General features: G+C 34.8%; 2 protein-coding genes across 2 annotated transcripts; both read left to right on the top strand.

The window, feature by feature from the left end:
- Window positions 1–1066: 1066 nt before the first annotated feature.
- Window positions 1067–8530, top strand: LOC123211548 (ATPase 10, plasma membrane-type-like). The gene is made up of 22 exons (XM_044630349.1): window positions 1067–1185; window positions 1696–1784; window positions 1874–1993; window positions 2280–2378; window positions 2489–2626; window positions 2798–2932; window positions 3125–3304; window positions 3445–3651; window positions 3916–4035; window positions 4294–4413; window positions 4507–4629; window positions 4728–4832; window positions 4964–5108; window positions 5369–5530; window positions 5745–5983; window positions 6408–6440; window positions 6555–6636; window positions 6923–7083; window positions 7197–7370; window positions 7483–7665; window positions 7773–7939; window positions 8051–8530. The coding sequence occupies exons 2-22, from the start codon at window positions 1719–1721 to the stop codon at window positions 8145–8147; spliced, it is 2856 nt and encodes a 951-aa protein (XP_044486284.1). The 5' UTR covers window positions 1067–1185; window positions 1696–1718; the 3' UTR covers window positions 8148–8530.
- Window positions 8531–12533: 4003 nt separating this feature from the next.
- LOC123212552 (protein STRUBBELIG-RECEPTOR FAMILY 7-like) lies at window positions 12534–20943 on the top strand. The gene is made up of 16 exons (XM_044631728.1): window positions 12534–12797; window positions 14203–14329; window positions 14425–14496; window positions 14649–14714; window positions 14821–14892; window positions 15014–15085; window positions 15317–15388; window positions 15477–15542; window positions 15649–15711; window positions 15802–16106; window positions 17989–18272; window positions 18580–18851; window positions 19485–19617; window positions 20128–20264; window positions 20361–20517; window positions 20603–20943. The coding sequence occupies exons 1-16, from the start codon at window positions 12695–12697 to the stop codon at window positions 20753–20755; spliced, it is 2154 nt and encodes a 717-aa protein (XP_044487663.1). The 5' UTR covers window positions 12534–12694; the 3' UTR covers window positions 20756–20943.
- The last annotated feature ends 691 nt before the right edge of the window (window positions 20944–21634 follow it).

The raw sequence follows: 21634 nt of genomic DNA, 5'->3' as shown, positions 1-21634 counted from the left end.
AATTAGATTTTTTTCGACCCCCTTGAATGTTTGAATCTTCATTAACCCCCTGCTTCTTTGTGATTTTAAGTGTGACCCTTGACCCTTGTTCCATCCAAATCTGTTAATTATATTCTAGTTAATTGGGAAATTATCATTTTCTTTCCTTCAAAACCATGTCACTGTTAGAGGCCTATTCTGATTTTACAATGGCTATAAGAGACTTTAACCATCGTTGACTCTTGACCATTGTTATATATTGTTTTTAATCTCGTAGTAATTTGTTATACAGTATTCTCCAATTTGTAAAATGAATGATAGTTATGGCGACTTCAGTTTCTAGACTCAAATTACAGGATTTTCAACATGCAAAAGAGGTCAAATTATCATGTTTGGAATTTGGGTGGATAGCGGTTCTAATAGGTTTGTGTTTAGGTGAATATTGATTTTGGTGGGTTTGAGTTTAGATGAGTGATAGTTGTAGCAACTAGAATTTTTAAAGTTAAATTGTAAACATTGAATTACAGTTTTTCAAAATTTAAATGATCAAATTATAATGTTTAAAATGTTAAAGTGAGATTGTAAAAGGGTCATTTTTTAAATAAAAATTTTGAATGTTGAAATTAACATATTTTCTAATGTTAGTTTTTTTTGACAAAGTTAAGTTTTGTGTGTAAAAATGTGATTTATATATTCAATAGGTGGAACACTGTTTTAAAACCAAACCTTGGGTAGAAAATTGTAAATCACTCTTTTAAGAAATATGAACTATTAGAATGAAAGTTAGGAACTCATTTCAAAAATCAGAGGGGCTTACAATTATTAAAAAAAATATTCAGGAGCTATCTTGTAATTACGGTTAAATAGATTGCATGAAAGAAGCTAAGTTTTGGGGGGAAAGACAGTTAGGTGTGGAAGAGAGTTTTGAATGGTAGTTAACAAGCAAGCAACGGTCTTTCCTCTTTTGGTGGAATGAAAATGGCGCCACCTGTTGTTTGTTTACGTGTTGTAGCAGTAATACTGAGATCAGGATCTGCTTCACCTGTTCGTCGTCAACTTCCAACCACCAGTCAGCCACCAAATCATCATATCATCATGAATCTTTTTATGCATCCCTTGCTTCACTATACTTCCCTTATCCTCCTGCTATTACTCGCCCCATACACTACGGTTGGACCTCTACTCTTTCTTCCATCTCTCTCTCAAGTAAGTACATTATTCATCCTTCTTTTTGCTTCTTCTGTCATTATGCATGCATGATCTGACTTTCTTTTCAATCTATTAGTTATTTATTTGTGGATTCTTGATGTTGCACTTGAAGGTCCTGAGTTTATCATATCAAATTTGCTGATGCTTTGCTGCATTTCAAGTTGCTAAGTATTGATTCGAACGTTCAGGCTTAGTGTATATATATGTAGATTGAGATTACAAAATGATTGAATAATTGTCTAACTCAGATTTGCCATATTAGATGAATGTGACAAGAACATAACACATAAATGTGCAATTTGATCTGTACTGATATGTAATTTCCTGCAAATGTAGTGAAGCATTCCAATGCAGTTTTTTAGTTTTTTATTTTATCCCTGCATCTGAAGGGCATTAGCTTTAGGGAAGAGAATGTTACAAATATGCAAATATGTTTTCAATATCAACTGGTTGATTTATACTCTCTGGGTTAGATGCTCACATGAAGCATTTGATTGTGTATGCCAGCTCCAGATTTTCAAGCTTAAATCATGGCTGAGGATCTGGAGAAACCATTGTTGAATCCTGATAACTTCAACCGTGAAGGAATTGATTTGGTAAGTTCTGCTATAAATTCACCACTGTTGCAAAATTTTGAATTTCCCATTTTCTAGTACTAATCAAATTTTTAATGCTATTCTAATAGGAACGTTTACCATTGAATGAAGTATTCGAACAACTAAGAACGTCCGCAGGGGGACTTTCTTCTGAAGATGCTGAAGCTCGATTGAAGATTTTTGGTCCAAACAAGCTTGAAGAGAAGCCGGTAAACAGTTTTATAATTTGTGTGACTTTATTGCAAGTGCCTCTAGTAGACAATTGAAACTTGAGTCAGAGCTCTTTGCTCTTGACTAGACTTTATCTGTTTCAAATGATTTTCTTGCAAAATTTTTGCGGTAATGGGAGTTACTGTGGATTTAAGGTTAGGAACCGTGTGGCTTATTCTTACCATAGATCATTTTCTGTTTCTATTAAACTTTATTATTCACTAGGTTCATGAAATTGAATTTCTTTCTAACTTCTGTTACACATCCTGAACTTTTGTGATGCAGGAAAACAAGTTTCTGAAATTTCTCAGTTTTATGTGGAATCCTTTGTCATGGGTTATGGAAGCTGCAGCAGTGATGGCAATTGTCCTTGCCAATGGTGGAGTGAGTAGATTTACCTTTCCTTTTTCGTGTTCCTTTTCTATTTGAAAAGCTATCTTGATTTTACCTTAATGATTCTTAACTGAATCAATTGTTTGGGAATGATATTTCAGGGAGAGGGTCCTGATTGGCAAGACTTTGTTGGGATCGTTTGTCTACTGATTATCAACTCAACAATTAGTTTTATAGAAGAAAATAATGCCGGAAATGCAGCAGCAGCCCTTATGGCGCGTTTAGCTCCGAAAACGAAGGTTTGTCGCACTCATTGATGCCTTCAACTATCAGAACAAAAAATATTGTAAACAGCAACCAAACCATATTATTTTTCTACTATATATGTTCTGTGCGTTTACTGACCAAAAAAATAAAAAACATCCCCTGTACATGCAGTTTTTATATCCATTGACAATGTCTTTATGCAGGTTCTCCGTGACGGGCAGTGGCAAGAGCAAGATGCAGCTATTCTGGTCCCAGGTGATATAATTCTCATAAAACTTGGGGATATTATCCCTGCAGATGCTCGTCTTCTCGAAGGAGACCCGCTTAAAATTGACCAGGCTAGTGCCTCTTACAAATGAAAAAAAATAATTTTCTTGTCAATCTGTTTTTGTGTGTGTTACAATATAATCCGTGCATTTTTAATTGGGTCTGTACTATTCAGTGAAAAAGTACTAAATTTGTTTGCATTCATTCTAAAGCAACTACATACAATTCATATACTGATAAAAAATGTAAAAATTTGGGTGCAGTCAGCGCTTACTGGAGAATCCCTCCCTGTCACCAAGAGAACTGGTGATGAGGTGTATTCTGGTTCAACATGTAAGCATGGTGAAATTGAAGCTGTGGTAATTGCAACTGGTGTTCACTCTTTCTTTGGAAAAGCAGCACATCTAGTTGACTCCACCGAAGTTGTTGGACATTTTCAGCAGGTGACCCCATATAGCCCCAACTTTTACCATACAGACTTTAATATAATTTCGATGAAATTATAATATTATTGGCAACAAAATTAAATTTGTTTAAGTTCTTCAATTATTAATTGTGAATTTCTGGATATACTTGTTTGCAGGTCCTTACATCCATTGGAAACTTCTGCATTTGCTCTATAGCTGTGGGAATGATTCTTGAAATCATTGTCATGTTCCCTATACAGAAGCGCTCCTACAGGGATGGAATCAACAACCTTCTTGTTCTCTTAATCGGAGGAATACCAATAGCTATGCCAACTGTGTTATCTGTTACACTTGCAATTGGCTCTCATCGCCTTTCACAACAGGTTCAACTCTTGTCATCTACTACCTTACATTCTGTTGAACTTAGCCTGATTCCCATGGTAACATGGTTTCTGTTTTCTTACTTTTATGTGTGCTGAAGTTGAAACCAAAAGCAAATCCATGCTCCAACTTGTCAGGACTATTAATTAAAACCTTCTGTTTTCAATATAATAAAGCTGAAATTCTGTCCTTCGTGCTTTTATAAATAATCATGAAATATGAAACTCAATTTAATTTGTATCTCTTTCTGTTCCCAAACATTTAAGGGTGCCATTACCAAAAGGATGACTGCAATTGAAGAAATGGCTGGTATGGATGTCCTCTGCAGTGATAAAACTGGAACTCTTACTTTGAATCGCCTCACTGTTGATCGGAACCTTATAGAGGTTTGGCTACTGACTTCTTGTCAAAATATCTATGAGAGATGCAATTCCTCACCCTAATTTTACTTTAATCTTCATTCCATTTGTCAAAAATTTTGTTTCATGTATGAAATGAATCTTTTAGACATAAAAAATTCAGATTGTTATTATTCATTTCGTCCTTTCTAATTTTCCTGAAAAGCTTCTAAATCTGAGATGATGTCACTCCTTTCGCTGCACCATATGTCCAGATGAACCTAAGATCAATCCAATGCCCTGCAGGTTTTCAATAAAGATATGGACAAAGACACAATTGTTTTGCTTGCAGCCAGAGCAGCAAGACTGGAGAACCAGGATGCTATTGATGCTGCCATTGTTAATATGCTGGCTGATCCCAAGGAGGTAAATCTGGAAAATAATCTACTTCAGCATTGAAGTTTCTTGGGTCTATTCTTTTTCTTTCCTGGATGCTTATGCAAAACCTTTTCACTGCAGGCACGTGCAAATATCAAAGAAGTTCATTTTTTGCCATTCAATCCAGTGGATAAGCGTACTGCAATCACATATATTGATTCTGAGGGTAATTGGTACCGAGCCAGTAAAGGAGCTCCCGAGCAGGTAAATATGATTTTTACATATTAAATCCTCTATAACTTTTAAGTAGTTAAAAAAAAAATGAATATTTTGCTTACTTGTATTCTTTTCCTAAATATCAGATCCTAAATCTGTCCCAAGAGAAAGATGAGATTGCTGGAAAGGTGCATGCTATCATTGACAAATTCGCTGAAAGGGGCTTACGATCTCTTGGAGTTGCTTTACAGGTATAACTTATTCTGTATGTCTTATTTTCCTTTCCTTCATTCTTTGTTTGGGGTTTTTGTCAAGCAAATAGGAATACTTCTGAACTTTCATTGATGATGCATATCAATTAACTCATTATCTTCATTTACAGGAAGTTCCTGAAAAGACTAAGGATAGTCCTGGAGGTCCATGGACATTTTGTGGTTTGTTGCCCTTGTTTGATCCTCCAAGACATGATAGCGCTGAGACAATCCGTAGAGCACTTAACCTTGGAGTTTGTGTTAAGATGATCACAGGTACATGTATTTTTTATGACATTACAGGATTTTGTAAATTTCTTAAATCAATATATAGCTTTGGTTGGAACATCATTTGCTTCTCTTTATTTCGGTACCTTTTACTGTATTGGCCAGTTTAAATCAGTATAAATGAGCTGTGAAAATGAGACTCTTACCATCCTCTGTGTTGAATCCAATAGCAACATTTAATTCCCACGAGTGCCTTTGTTACAGATGCTGAATTGGAAACTGACACGTTATTCTATGTGCTAATATAGGTGATCAGTTGGCAATTGCAAAGGAGACAGGAAGAAGACTTGGTATGGGAACAAACATGTATCCCTCTTCTTCATTGTTGGGCCGTGACAAAGATGAACATGAAGCTCTTCCTGTGGATGAGCTCATTGAAAAGGCAGATGGTTTTGCCGGCGTATTTCCTGGTATGAGATAATTTGACTAGACCTTTAGGGGAAATTTATATAGTTTTTAGTTACAAATAGAATATAAAGATAAAAAGCATGTCATAAATGAAGAGCTAATATCAGTCAAGTTACTGAACATTTATCAAAAAATGAAAAAAAAAAAAAAATTTATGTTTATTGTTTTTTTCTGTTCATCTCCTGATACTGGTAATCCTTGCTATGCTACTTTCAGAACATAAATATGAAATCGTAAAAATTCTACAAGAGAAGAAGCATGTGGTTGGAATGACGGGAGATGGTGTGAATGATGCCCCTGCTTTAAAGAAAGCAGATATTGGAATAGCAGTGGCAGATTCTACTGATGCTGCAAGGAGTGCAGCCGACATAGTCTTAACTGAGCCTGGCTTAAGTGTGATTATCAGTGCTGTGTTGACTAGCAGGGCTATATTCCAAAGAATGAAGAATTATACGGTACAATATAAATTTCAACACTAAATCTATAGCAAACTTAGGTCTCTATGGCATGCATGTTAGCTAGCAATGAACTTCACACCACATATAGCGTATGCAACTTGATTACTACTTCATGAAGATCCACTTGATTGAATGATCCAACTTCCTGTAAATGTGTTACCTTCTTTTGATGTGTCAATATTCTTAGTCATAAATGGTAAACCATGTTAAAGTAAACATCATTGAAAGCTAAATTTTTGGAGTAGGAGACATTCTAGGAGTACCAGATGACCAACATCAAGTTGGGTGCAGGGTAGATAAGATTATTTCTAATATTAAACATGTTATACTTCAGTGTGCTTTATAATGTATTAAAGCCGTTCGTATATCTTGCTTTTAAGCTGGCCTAATTGAAAACTGATTTTTCCTTCTGAATATGCAGATATATGCTGTCTCCATAACTATTCGTATTGTGGTAAGCAGGGGTTTACATGTTTAATTTTTTTCTATCTATGACCTTATCAAGCTTTAGATTTATTTTATTTTAAGTTTGAAATGGGTTTTTTTATGGTATCTGATTCTGGTGCAGCTTGGTTTTGTGCTTCTCGCTTTAATATGGGAATATGACTTTCCTCCGTTCATGGTTTTGATCATTGCAATATTGAATGACGGTAATGTTTCAATTTGTAATACCTTTTCCAATTTTTTTTAATGATCTCTTAAGTTAGACCACTGATTAGAAAGATCTGCAAGCCAAAACTTGGAGTTAACTTCACTTATACATAGTAAAATGCAAAAGTCATCAAATAACATCTTTTGAATATCCAATTAGATACTTAGAATTGTATACTTTTCTATTAGTATCCACTTAAATCCCACCACAAATACAAGGTTATTTATATTATCTTATTTTTATCACTTCTCCTATCCCATAAATTTTCCTATATCTGCAAATAGGAACCATCATGACTATTTCCAAAGATCGGGTGAAACCATCACCAAGGCCTGACAGTTGGAAGCTCAATGAGATTTTTGCAACTGGAATTGTCATTGGCACGTATCTCGCTTTGGTTACAGTCCTATTTTACTGGGTTATTGTTGACACTACTTTCTTTGAGGTATCAAGTTTCTTTAATCCTCATATTTAGATTCTGTTTCTCTAGATGTTGAAAGTTTTGTTGGTCATCTTCAAATGTATATATTGGGATATTAACTGTATATGCTGCTGCAGACCTACTTTCATGTGAGGTCCCTCTCTAGCAATAGTGAGCAAGTTTCATCTGCCATATATCTACAAGTGAGCATCATAAGCCAGGCTCTCATATTTGTTACACGTAGTCAGAGTTGGTCATTTGTAGAAAGGCCTGGAGTTCTCTTGATGTGTGCATTTGTGGTGGCTCAACTGGTATGCTTTTTACAAGAGCAGCTAACTTTTTTTGTTTCCACTTCTTTTGCATTTCTACTTGACACCAGGCTGTGGTTAATATTCTTTGTTAATTTTTTTTCTTAACATCTAGGTTGCTACCTTAATTGCTGTCTATGCACACATTAGCTTTGCTTATATCAGTGGCATTGGATGGGGATGGGCTGGAGTTATATGGTTATACAGCTTGATATTCTACATTCCACTGGACGTCATCAAGTTCACGGTTCGCTACGCCTTGAGCGGTGAAGCCTGGAATCTCTTATTTGATAGAAAGGTGAGTGCAGTGTTTCATACTTTCCGGGGTTTGATCATTCATCTCATCAAGGATTGAGCATAAGCTTGAAATTCATGTTATTCCTATCTGATTCTTTGTTTCAACAGACTGCTTTTACTTCTAAGAAAGATTATGGGAAGGAAGACAGAGCAGCTCAGTGGGTTCTTTCTCAGAGAAGTCTTCAAGGTTTATTGGCTTCAGAGGAGTTCAATGGCAAGCGATCTCGATCCTCTTTGATTGCTGAGCAAGCCAGGCGGCGTGCAGAAATAGCCAGGTATGACTTCTATCTACTACCTACAATGCTTCAGGAATTTTTTGAGAAATATTTTTAAGAATTGAATGTGCCATGAAATCTAATTGTTAAAATGACCATTGAATTTGACAGACTGGGAGAGATTCACACTTTGAGAGGACATGTAGAATCAGTTGTGAGGCTTAAAAATCTGGACTTGAATGTGATTCAATCAGCTCATACAGTCTGAAGCCATGGTATGCATATGTTTACTTGTCAATTTTTTTAGTGAAAGCAATCTTGACCAGAGTATTTTACCTTTTTACAAGATTGATGTTCGAGTCGAATCTGCCAATGTTATCAAAATTCTTTATCCAAGAATCATTGGAAAGTAGCATTTGTAATTTATGCAAGGAAGTTCTGAATTTTTCAGGGTGGGTGTAAAAGGTCAGGAACCCATAAATTTAGGGTAATAATTCTTGTTTTTTCTTAGATTGTATTTTTATTTTTATTTTTTTGTTCATACAGAAGAGGACTATGTCTTGGAGTATGAGAATTCTTATTTTTGTTGGTTGAGACCTTTACGTATAATTTATGCATTCACAAATTAATAAACCTATTTGAAACCGTTTATTTTTCTCTTTGGAATTTACTTTGTAACCAAATAATCACTCATCTTCAACCCAACTGAATCCACTGGATGTCTCATTCATAAACATGACCACAATGTCTGCACTATATCTTAGTAAGGCAAAGAATTTAACTAGATGTAACATCTTTAACCTAAGAGTTCAGTCTATTATCAAAACACACAGATATAGTATAGACAGAAGCAATATTTTTCTCATGTTTTATCGATATAAAATTTGTCTAAAGATATCACATACACATTCTTACGAGGACATAAGATCTTTGTTTTGTCAATGTGAGATTTGTCTAAATGTATCACATAGAATCTTTTATGAGATTCAAGGTTCTCGTTGAAGTTAATTTCAACATCGTTCAAAAGCACATGTGGAGGTATTATAATATCATTTGTAACATTTTTAATCCAATAGCCTAACTAACTATCAAAATATTGTTTATTTTAAACACACAGTTTATTATAGTTTTGTTTTAAAGTTTTATTATCCAAAACGCATCTTGACAAACTCACAAACTATGTATAAGTGAAATTAACTCCTAGTTTTGGCCTAGAGATCTTTCTAATCAGCGGTCTAACTTAAGAGATCAATTAAGAAAAAATCAGAAAAAGGCATCACAAATTGAAACATTATCATCATTCAATATTGCAATGATCAAAACCATGAATGGAAGAAAGTAATATTCCTATATTGAAGCGATTAGCACGAAACCAAGCTGACATCTCTAATCAATGTGAGATATATAGATAGGATATAGACGAATGTAATATCTTTGTTGTATTTTATTGATATAAGATTTACCTAAATTATCACTCTATAACTCGAGAAAAACATTTCCATGGACACAGCTGTGGTATACTGTAAAGACTTTATAATCCTGATGTTGGAAAAGAAGATTTTGAACAGAAAAATATAAATAAATATAAAACGCACTTTCATCCTAAAGCATAATAAAAAAGTAATGCAATGCTAACCTGATCGTTTTACCCAATGATGGAAGCATTAAAAATACATTTTAATTATTAAAACTGAAGTTTTAAATTGTTTTTGAAATTCAAGAGTGGAAAATTGTGATTTGGACAAAACACAGATGGAAGATTGTTTTTCTCCTTTTATAAACCTATAAAATGTTTCATTTTCTTATGAAAAGAATTGAATAATCGGATATTTATTTGGAGTTTGATGGCCCTTGTGTTTTACGGTGTACTCCATTTGAATAATATTTTATTATAAAATTATAATAAAATATTATTTTATTTTAATAATTTTTAGTATAATTATTTTAAAATATTTTTATATTAATTAAAAATAAAATTATTTTTTTCATAAAAAAATAATAAACATAAATATAATTATAATAAAATTAAGATTAATTTTATAATTTTTAAATATTTAAAATAAAGATGATAATAAAATTATATTTTATATTATTTATTATACAATTTTTATTATTAATAAACCAAATAAATTAATATAAATAATACACTTTTACTAGCCAAACACCCCCAATTCTATATATGGTTGCCAGCGATTTTTTGAAAACAATCTACAGCAGCATTGAAAGATTCTTCCAAACTAATGAAGATAATGATGTCAAGCCCAGAAAGAAGATAAGTTTTTGGCCAAATAACTATTTCCCACCCAAGGTATGCTGTAATGTCAAGTTTCCACCCTTTAACGATGGAAACATCAAACACCTACCCATGACTGGTTAGATTTAACAAAACCCTAACGGTGGTAAATTTAATCTCATTTTCCCTCCTAAAAGTTTAAAAATTAACATTTTTTCCCTAAGCTAAGTTTGAAAAGATTGTATTTCCCCCCCTAGGGTTTATTTCCAAACCCTTCCAATTTCCAAACCCTTCTCCGTTGCTTTCTCCGGCGCTATCACCGGCCGTCTTCCCCTCCCGACGGTTTCTCTTCCACCGACGACCCCTCTCAACTCGATCTCAACGCATCCGACACAGAGAGAAGCCATCTGGGAAGAGAAATCGTCTTCCCAGATGAAGACGATTGTCTTTCCAGATGAAAACGACGAGTCGTCTCGTCTTCGTCTGGGAAGACGTCATCTTCCCAGACGACGACGACGACTGGGAAGACGAAGAACTTCGTCTTCCACAGCTTTTTCGACTCCGATTGAAAGTCCAAATGGGAGGAAAAAGATCTCTGGAAGGTGAGGATGCTTCGGGAGGGAGAGACCGTCGGCAATGGAGCCGGAGACTGTCGGCAATGGAGCCGGAGACTGTCGGCAATGCTTCAGGAGGGTGAAACTGCGATTTTTTAAAACTTAGGCTGGGGGGGAATTTTAGTTTTTAAAGTTTAGGGGGACAAAATATATTCTATTTTAGTTTATTTTAAATATTCTAGAGAAAATGACGATTTTACCCTTACCACCGTTAGAGTTTTGTTAAATCTAACCGGTCATAGGTGAGTGTTTGGTGTTTCCATAGTTAAAGGGTAGAAACTTGTCATTACAGCATACCTTGGGTGGGAAATAGTTGTTTGGCCTAAGTTTTTTTATTTTCTTTGAATCCGTATATTAATAATTCTTTTCTAAACATACCTTGAAAACTAGTTTGACCCTGACGGGTTGTCCATACCCCTTCATGGTGACAAGGATGTGTAGTCACGGTGGTATTATATATATATATTAACAACTCGGAGAGTTAGGGAGGGATGCCATCTATGGATCATGCTAGCAAGTATATGCAGATACTGCATTTTTCTGATCGGCCACATGTTTTAGCTTTTGGGCAATGTGGAAGAAGAGGCCAAAGACTCAAGTATATATTCAGCAGTTGAGAATTAAGAGAGAATAGCGTCTCAATTTCCAACAAATACATACTTAGCTTCTTTGACTTGAATTATCCTCCTCACCAAATCATCAGTCACCCCACATATATATTATTCCACTTAATTGTCAACCTTCTTATTTTATAAATGCATGGTAGGGTGTCCTTGTCATTCCCTCAAAGATGAAGTTCTACGCTTGCTTGCTCTAGATTCCTAGGGCACCTTCTAACACATTAATTGCAACTATCAAATCAAATATTATCAATTTTTTTATTTAACAGAGGAATTCTATTTGAATTAACTAATTATTTTTAAAACTAAATTAATTATATTAAATATAATAAATTTTAAATTTAATAATCGATCTTATAATTATTAAATCAATAATTTTTATATATAAATTTTTTTTTCTTATCACTTAAATTATCCTTTAAAAATAATATTATTAATTTTATCCATCCCCTACACCAACCTAAATAATAATAATAACAATAATAATAATAATAATAATAATAATAAATTAAGTTTGAATAATTATGGTAAATTTATTTTTGTAATTGGCCATATGTAATCAATCAACATGTTATCATGTTTAACTAAAGTTATCATGTTTAACTAAAGTTAAATTATTTATTTTATTATTATGGTCACATCAAATAATTAATCAAATAGGCCCGGGGCTAGCAGATTCCTTTCCTTCTTTTCTAACCTATGCAATTATGAATTGTCTATAATCTACCCCTTAACGTCAACCTTAATTTCTGTTATGTACCAACGAAACCCACAAGTTTTAGAAAATGACAAATGAATCCGTCGATCTAACTGTCCATAGAGTAGATGAAAAAGTAAACATCTAGTTATTCGGAAGCCCAAGTCCCATAAGTCTTCCGGTAACTCTGCTGAGTTGTTAAAACTAGTACAAAATTACTATCACCATTTGGTCTTCCAAGTAATGAGTTATTGCATCTTAAAGTCTTGGAATCATCATCAATGTCATGAAAGCTACTCATCTTTTAACCACTCCTTAACCATATTCAATTACCAAAGACTTGTTTGTAATCCTACTGAAAGCTACTTCTAGTGTTCGTGTACACCTTTAAGGCGCAATAAAGTCTTTTTTTTTTCTGAATATACAGTACATTCACCTACCAAGATGATATTTTTGCTTTTCTTTATCTGATAAAATATAAATAAAAGCGTAAGCATTTTTTGTGACTTTGGATTCTTCTGGCAAATCGTGCCTGCCAGCTTTCACTTGGGTATGGTGTGGCAAAAGAAGTAGAATATATCACATGTCACCATTTTAACGGCAAAAAAAAAAAAGCTTGCACTTGCCATTTTTGTTGAAAGCTCCGTCACAATGGTGGAGAAATGGAGAAGAATGCTGGTATTTTTATGGCTGATTCTGTGCATTTTGGAATGGAAACCCCCTTGCATCAATGCTGCTACAGATCCCAACGATGGTCTGTTTTTTTCATCCCTTTCCTGCTTTTGCTTTCTTTAGATTTGTAACAAATTTGCATTTCTTTGTAGATTTTTTTTTTTAGGTGGGGGATTAGAATGGTCTGGCTTACGGCTTATAGTTGATGCAGACATTTTTTATGCGATTGTACATTTTACTTTTATTCTTTATACTTTTCTCTTTGTTCAAACTGCTTTAGAGAAACTTACAATATGGGAAAGTGAGCTCTTTTACTAGATGTAACTGATTTAAGGAAGTGAAGCTCTTCATTTTGTTTTGTATTTTACATTCTGCAGAAGGTTTCGGGTTCTGACATTGTTAGTTTTCCCGTTCATTATCTTAGTACATCTGGTTGTTAAATCCCCTTGAATCACGTCAGCCACTGTACTAGTTTGTTGAAGGATTAAAAATTTAAGCTTTGCTTTTCGTTATTGTGGGAGATAGGTGTTTGAGAGTAAGAATGATTATCATGCGAATTTAATTGAAGATATCTGTAGATAACTGGCAAATGGCAAGTATTAAGGAGGCCAATCCCATATGTTTGACTTGATAAACAAGTGCAAGCAGTAATTGAGGTGTAACATTAGCTCTAGAAAGGATATATCTCTGTTGCAGTTGCTTTTACATACTTCTTCCCTTGATATACGTAGAAACATTGCCTCCTTGTTTGACGATATCCATTATCAATCAGATAGGGAAGGTGTATTACCATCCCTTCCCTTCTGAAAGCTTATTGAATCCGGAAAGGTTCTTTGAGTAATGAAGCTGAGGATGAAAACTGGCACCTTCAGGATATTGATTTGAAAGCATGTTGTGGATGTCTTACAGAGTTTGAGCCTAAAGCCAAAACTGAAAGCATAAGATAACGGACTCCATGGCTTCTGCTTCAAAGATTTTGCAGGAACTACCTGCCACGGAGATGTACAGAAGAATATCATTTGATCCAAGAAGCTATATCTTCTGCATTTGTATTATATGATGAGTGATTCAAACCTAGAAGAAACAAAAATAAAGAGACAGATGTTAGATAATGAACATAGTGACCTTCTTGATGGCCATGCCACATACATATACTGGTGACAATAAAAATGACAGTGCACATGTGAAAGGAGAAAGCAGATAGAAAAGACTAAACTTTTCAATGTGATGGTCATTAATATTTCACTTCAAAATTTTTCTACCACTTATTGGAGTAAGTTTGTCTCCAGAAGAGCAACTTGAATACTTAGTTTTATACTTTGATGTCTTCAGAGCCCTAGAGAGTTTTTGTACTAGAAGCTATCTTCTACTACTTTTTGACAGAACAGCCATGTGAAAAGCTGCCAGACTAGTCTGTGAAATTAAATTTAGCATGCATCTGATGGTAAAGATATATTTATCCTACTTATTGCATATTTGGCAAACAGCTTCTGCTTTAAAGGCCATGTACAGCAGTTTAAATTCACCTGGTCAGCTAAACCAGTGGACTGGCGATGATCCATGTGGGCAATCTTGGAAAGGAGTTTCTTGCTCAGGCCAGCGAGTCACAGAAATGTGATTTTCTTCCTCTTTTGTTTCTTCAAGTTTGTGAATTTCAGATGTCATGATGAATGCTGAATTTGAGTGTACATTCTGTTGTTTTTTATCAGTAAAATATCAGGTCTTGGACTCAGTGGACAAATGGGTTGGCAGCTCTCAAGTTTGACATCATTAACCAACCTGTAAGATTTCATTCAGCCCCTCCTTTTTCTTGGTCTATACGCATGGTGAATTTTAATATGGACTTAACACTTCAACATATTAGCTGTCTCATGTCTGTATTTATTCTTAATATATGTTTACTCTGATGTTTTGCTTTGATGAAATATTGCAGAGATGTGAGCAATAATAATATTGGAAGTGACATTCCCTATAATCTTCCGCCAAACTTGCAGCAATTGTATATTTCTTCTATGCATTTATTTTCTCCCCTGTTCTTCTCTCTTGTTTCGGATTTCTCTTACTTTCATTTTTATTATTAACTTTAGATGTTGTTTTGCACGCAGAAATCTTGGAAATAATAATTTTACTGGATATCCCCCTTACTCTATTTCCCAAATGACCGCCCTTAAGTACCTGTGAGTAGCTTAGCAGTCTTTATTATTTAATATAATTGCTTTGGTACAACTTACATGGTAAAGCATAATCTCTTTTGCATAGATTTATTTATTCATTAATCTTTGAACTTTTGGGTTGCAGAAATCTGGCTCACAATAAACTTCAGGGTCAACTAAATGACATGTTTGGACAACTTTCTTCTCTCTCTACATTGTGAGTATTTTTTTCTCTTCTTTGCTTCTTTTGAAGATTTTACTGTTAACTATACATTTGGGGTATCTTTCATGCTTTGCATATTCCTGTGAAAATAAGTACTTGCAGCAGACCTGAAATCTTTTAAGTGCTAACTAACTCCTTAGTTAGCTGAACAATAAATTGTTTGAAATAATTCAAATTGGTGTGCTGAATGACCTTGTGACCATATTTTTTTCCTATATTCTTCAGGGATCTCTCTTTTAATTCTCTGACAGGTAACCTGCCTGGGAGTTTTAGTTCCCTTTCAAGTCTGAGCTCACTGTAAGTGAAGAAGAGGATATCTTCTGTGTTGATAATTCATATTTCTTGTTTTGATCCCTTCTAATTTATCCTATTCATACTTGTTTAGGTATTTGCAGAACAATCAGTTTACTGGTCCTATTAATGTTCTTGCTGATCTACCTCTTGATAATCTGTGGGTATCCAGTATTTCAATGAACAGTATAAAAGTTATATTTAACTTTTCCTCCTAGTTGTCCTGAAATATGGCCATTTGAATTATGCATGTGTGTGTTTCTTAGGAACATCGCAAAAAACCATTTCACAGGCTGGATTCCTGCACAGTTGAAAGGCATTAATTTACAGTAAGCATTTGGCTGCGTCATCATTTGTTATGATTGTTGTTTGTCCTATAAGATTGAAGTTTCTTACTATCCAGATTATCTTCTTGACAGGAAGGATGGTAACTCATTTAACTCTGGACCAGCCCCTCCGCCTCCACCAGGTACACCTCCAGCCAGCAAAAGTAGCTCAAAGCACAAAGACAGTGGTCATACTCATGAAAGCCCATCAAATAGTGGTGGTGGCAGCAAATCAGGAATAGGGGGTGGTGGCATAGCAGGGATACTCATCTCCATAATTGTTGTTGGGGCAATAATAGCGTTCTTTTTGGTGAAGAGAAGATCCAAGAGGGCATCTTTGGATATAGAAAAGCTTGATAATCAGCCCTTTGCGCCTCTTGCTTCTAAAGAAGTGCAAGGTAATAATACTTTACCAACATCCTCTAGTTTTATGTTATGCTTTATTTTTTTAAAGATCTACATCCTACCTTCAATTGAGCTTCTTCCCCTGATGATTTGTCTCCTACCATTTGGTGAGTTGACTTTAGAATTATTTATTTTTTGAGCAAATTCTAAGAGTTATATTTTTAATGATAACAAAGAAGGAATACATAGAGAGTGATAATGTTAGACCCCATATGATTTAGTTAGAATATCAATAATTATTTGTAAGTGATTTAGGAATTTAATAAATATTTGCAGGATTAATTGTTAAATAATTACCATTTAGATTATTAATTAAGAAGCAAGATTACAAGTCCAATTAGGGTTAGGATTTGAATGAATAAATAGTAAGGTTTAAGGGGATTGGAAAGAACTTTTGAATGTGCAATTTCAATGTAGCTCTGTATATGAGGGTGGATCATCACCGAGAATTTCTTGGCTAATGTAAAAAATATTGGTTTTTAAAATGTAATCATGATCTTCATCAATATATTTCAATTCATTCGATAAAAGTTCGATTATTTCCATTACAATCAACAAAGTGCTGACCCGTACAATTACGTATCCTATCAATTGGTATAAAAGCAAACAGGTTCACACACCAGTACACCCTTATAGTCAATACCCAAATGGAAAACTGAGTCAACTTGTTAGAGAAGGAAGTCAAGGATTTATGGGAATTATGGCCAGAGGAACATGACAAACACAACAACTAGTTTCATGAGTGAGAAATTGTATAACCGAAAGGGAACTAACAAAACTACCTTGGCACAACCTGTGATCAAACCACCCCAACGATGCCACAACCCCAATCAAATATCCACCAAATCTCACCATTAGAAGGAATTTTGGAGAATCCAATTTCACTGTATCTTTGTATCTCGGGGTGGAGCATCACTGGAAATCTCTTGGCATATCATCGGAGATATTAGGTTTTTAATTGTAATCACAATTTCATTCAATAAAATTCAATTCATTCGATAAAAACTCAATTAATTCCATTACAATCAATGAAGTGTTGACCTTTACAATTCAGGTTCTATCAGATAGACAAAGTCCCTATGGAGTATTAAATATTATAGGATAAACTGATTGTTTAAAGTGCTTGCAGCAGACCAATACTTGTGTAAGTATTTATAGAACAATCAGTTTACTGGTCCTATTAACGCTGAACTCCTCAAGAATTTTGTAGACGTTCTCTTTAATACTCATTGGAGAGGCTTCTCATCTTTACTGAGGATTATATGATATCCCTAAATTAGCGAGGGAGTCAGTTATTTAATTACCTTAGCAAAAAATATGAGAACGACAATGTGTCATGTTTCCAAGGAGATTAAAACAATCCATGCATCTGTTACCCATTGGCCATGAGGAAGCTGAATTTTTTTCTTGAAGCATTGAACAACCAATAAAGACACATTCTATCCATTCCTGATGCTTGGCTTCATGGTTCAATTCTTATCTGTTGATGTCATTAAATTCAAGTTATATATGGATTTGGGAGATTTAAAATTTTTTTTTCAGGAAATATAATTTTTTTTTCTTTTTTTTTTTTCACTTGTATCTCCCATTTACAAGGAGTGTGTCACATTTTGGTCTTTATCTTTTAGTATGTTTAGTTATAAAATATTATCAGGACATTCAAAAATGAAAAACGCCTTGATGGAGTTGGGATGCCAAATATTTCAGAGTGAACCTTCTATTGCATACATATTCTAGTCTAATTTAATATTCTGGGCTGTCATGTATTCATTTGCTTCTCTGATTTTGCAATGTTCATGTCTATTTTAGCTAATTTTTTTTTCCCTCCAGATCCTTGTTTGGCTTTAATTTTTTTCTTGTTACAATGTAATGCAGAAATGAAATCTATAAAGACTTCCTCTGGAATCAGCACAAAGACCTTTGAAACTTCTGCCTCAATAAATCTACGACCCCCTCCAATTGATCGTCATAAATCATTTGATGAAGATGATTTTTCAAAGAAGCCCGTTGTTGTCAAGAAAGCTATTACAGCTCCCACAAATGTGACAGCATATTCAATAGCTGACTTGCAGATGGCCACTGGAAGCTTCAATGTTGATAACCTTCTTGGTGAGGGCACTTTTGGACGTGTTTATCGAGCACAATTTGATGATGGGAAGGTATACTATCTTATTTAAAATCAGTTTCCCATTTCATTTTGAGGAGGAATACTAGTTTCATTTTTTATCATTTCACTTCTCTTTTACCCAAATTCCTGATTTCCATGTGATGGATATCATGCTGACCTAAATTCCCATTTCATTTTGAGGATCGAATACTTCTTGTATGGTTAACTCCTATGCTGCATGTTTCCCCATAAAATGCTGTATGAATCAGGATGTTGACTTTCTATTTATATGCATCTTGTCTCAATTGATGGCTCAAGTGTATTGAAAATGTTTTAACTCTTTACGTCCTTTTGTTAAGGTTCTTGCTGTGAAGAAAATCGACTCATCTGCTCTTCCTGGTGAAGTGTCTGAAGATTTTCCAGAGATAGTTTCAAACATCTCCAAGTTGCATCATCCGAATGTAATGGAGCTGGTGGGTTACTGTTCTGAGTATAGCCAGCACCTGCTAATCTATGAGTTCCATAGAAATGGGTCTCTGCATGACTTCCTGCATCTATTAGATGAAGACAACAAACCTCTGATATGGAACACCCGTGTTAAAATTGCTCTTGGGACTGCACGTGCATTGGAGTAAGTTGATGAACAATTATTATTTTTCCTTTTGAAATAAAAGCTGAAACTAGAAGTGGGTTATTAACCAAATCTTTTTCTTTGACTATGAGATTCCCATGTAGTCCTATGATACCCTTAGGCGAATCCCACATCGATAAAGCACGGGAGAGATGCCGGGTCTGTCTATGTATCCCACATTGGTTAGTGGTGGGAGAATTTGACTGGTTAAATAGCCTGTGAGCTCCTTAACTGTTAAGACGCGTTTTGGGTTGCAAAGCCCAGAAGCAAAACCCATGATGGACTGTGTGTTCAAAGTGGACAATATCTTGACAGTGGACCGGGTTATTGGACCAGGGATGTTACAAGTCCCTTATATTTTAACAACTGCCCTGGTAATTTTATCTTCAGTTAGTTAATTGTGGACCTCATAAATGCTGATGGTATGTCTGTCTATTTGAAGAAACTGTTTTGTTTACTGCTTGAGACTCTCCAAACTATTTTGTGCTAGAATTAGCTTCTGGAAGTCCGAAACTGCTCTATGGGATTTAAATTGATAGTTAATCCTCCAGATTAATCAGATGTCACAAATATAGCTTTTGTTTGTATGCCATTTGTGATTGAACTGCCTTTAACTCATGAAGGGATTTTCAGGTACCTGCATGAAGTTTGCTCGCCATCAATTGTCCACAAGAATATAAAGTCAGCCAATATATTACTGGACACTGAGCTCAATCCTCACCTTTCAGACTCTGGCATGGGCAGCTTTATGCCAAATGCAGATCAGGTACATATGTTTTTTTCTTTTTTGATAGGTAATTGAACGCTAGTTGGTCTATTGCATTATGCTACTTTTTCACTACTTAATGGAAAGAGCTAATCACACCTATATAATTATTCTGTTCAATATATTCTTGGTGTTCCAAGTGCTGTAAATGAACATGGTTCTAGAAGTCTTTAACATCTAGCATAAATGTTGATCCACTGACAGTAGCATATTATAAGATAATCCATTATAGAAACCAATGAAGGGTGATTTCTTATCAGTTGTTTATTGTAAGAGCCTCTTCGAAATAGGGTTAAAATTATGCTTATGTGTCAGAGCCCTTGGACATTGTGTCTGAAAGAATGGCTTCATGAGATGAAGAAAGGGAGCTAGTTGTTGTTGGCCGTGGAAAAGTTTCCTATGACCTTGGTTGGTTGTGGGAGTAATCCTTTTGTATTGCTACTTAAATTTCAACAAACTGAATTGACTCTCTGCAGATGGTAAAACTTTTTTTCGTTCATTTGTCTGCAGTTGTTGAACAATAACGCAGGTGCTGGATACAATGCACCTGAGGTTGCCATGTCTGGTCAATATACCATAAAAAGTGATGTCTACAGTTTTGGGGTTGTCATGTTGGAGCTTCTTACTGGACGTAAACCATTCGATAGGTAAAGTAACTACATGCAAAAGATGTGGCAGTCTCATTATCAGTGTATCGTTTCCATCCTTTTGGCTAATATTATCATTTGTATTAAATTTGGCAGTTCAAGGCCAAGATCTGAGCAATCTTTGGTTCGATGGGCAACTCCTCAGCTGCATGACATTGATGCACTCGCGAAAATGGTCGATCCTGCTCTCAAAGGGCTCTATCCAGTCAAATCTCTCTCTCGCTTTGCAGATGTCATTGCTCTTTGTGTCCAGGTAATTCAAAGTATTTGGGTTGATTCCTGTACCATCTACTTATTCAAACAAGTTTCTGATCCTCTGATACACTCATGTGCAACAGCCGGAGCCAGAATTCAGACCCCCAATGTCAGAAGTGGTACAAGCATTGGTTCGATTAGTTCAGCGAGCTAACATGAGCAGAAGAACAATTGGAAATGAGCAAGGAGCATCCCAGCGAGGTGACAACCAAGATACACAGGATTACACGTCTTAGATATATTTGCTTTATTGTTATGCTGTGGTTCTTGTAAGTTTACAGTGGAACCTAAACCTGCTTCTGTTAGTCCTTTGCTGTACCATATGCTACCCAGTTGTTTCGATGTGTTGATAATATCTTACATAACTGAACCTGCCATTCTGCTCAAGCTCAATAATTGCTTCTTCATTCTTCTTTCCCCTTAACTAAGTTTACTTTTGGCCTTTATTATTTTGTTTTAATACAGTGGTTTGGTTTGATTCAAAGTACTAAAGTGTTTGGTTATGTTAAAGCATTTTCTTAGTTTGGTTTGAAAATTTTTTAAAACTCGACCGCACACCCCCTAAGTGTTACAAAGACAAATTACAATAAAGCCTCTTTGCATATAAATTTATTACTTATCCCCATTTTCTAAGTTTAGCATGTTGTCGAATGTTCTTGGAAGTTCAATGTTATATGCTGAATTTCAATTTTCGGGTCCAGAATTACCTTTCTAAATCTTAAACCTATACAAATTCACTTTTATCTTCTGCAAATACGATTCAAAGGTAATAAATCTATAACTTCAATTCCTAAACCAAGAACACTTCACTTCCGTTCATAAACAGCAAATAATCATATATTAAAACAACATTTTATCATAATTATGTAAAATGAATGGAATAAAATTTCACGACTAATATTTTTTTCCATATTTACTTTGAAATGTAATTTAAATCTTCCATAACCACAACACCGACCAATGGCAGTAGAAGATACGATTGAAGAGGTGAAAGGAATGAACAATGAGAAACACACTTTGCCAGATTGGGAAGGTGACCATAGTCAAATTTCTAAACAGTTGATCGAATATGTGACAAAAAATAGAGTACGATTTTGAAAATGACAACTGCTTAA

This window comes from Mangifera indica, chromosome 3 (assembly GCF_011075055.1).
Source record: "Mangifera indica cultivar Alphonso chromosome 3, CATAS_Mindica_2.1, whole genome shotgun sequence".
Taxonomy (NCBI): domain Eukaryota; kingdom Viridiplantae; phylum Streptophyta; class Magnoliopsida; order Sapindales; family Anacardiaceae; genus Mangifera; species Mangifera indica.
This window is presented reverse-complemented; position numbering and strand designations above follow the sequence as displayed.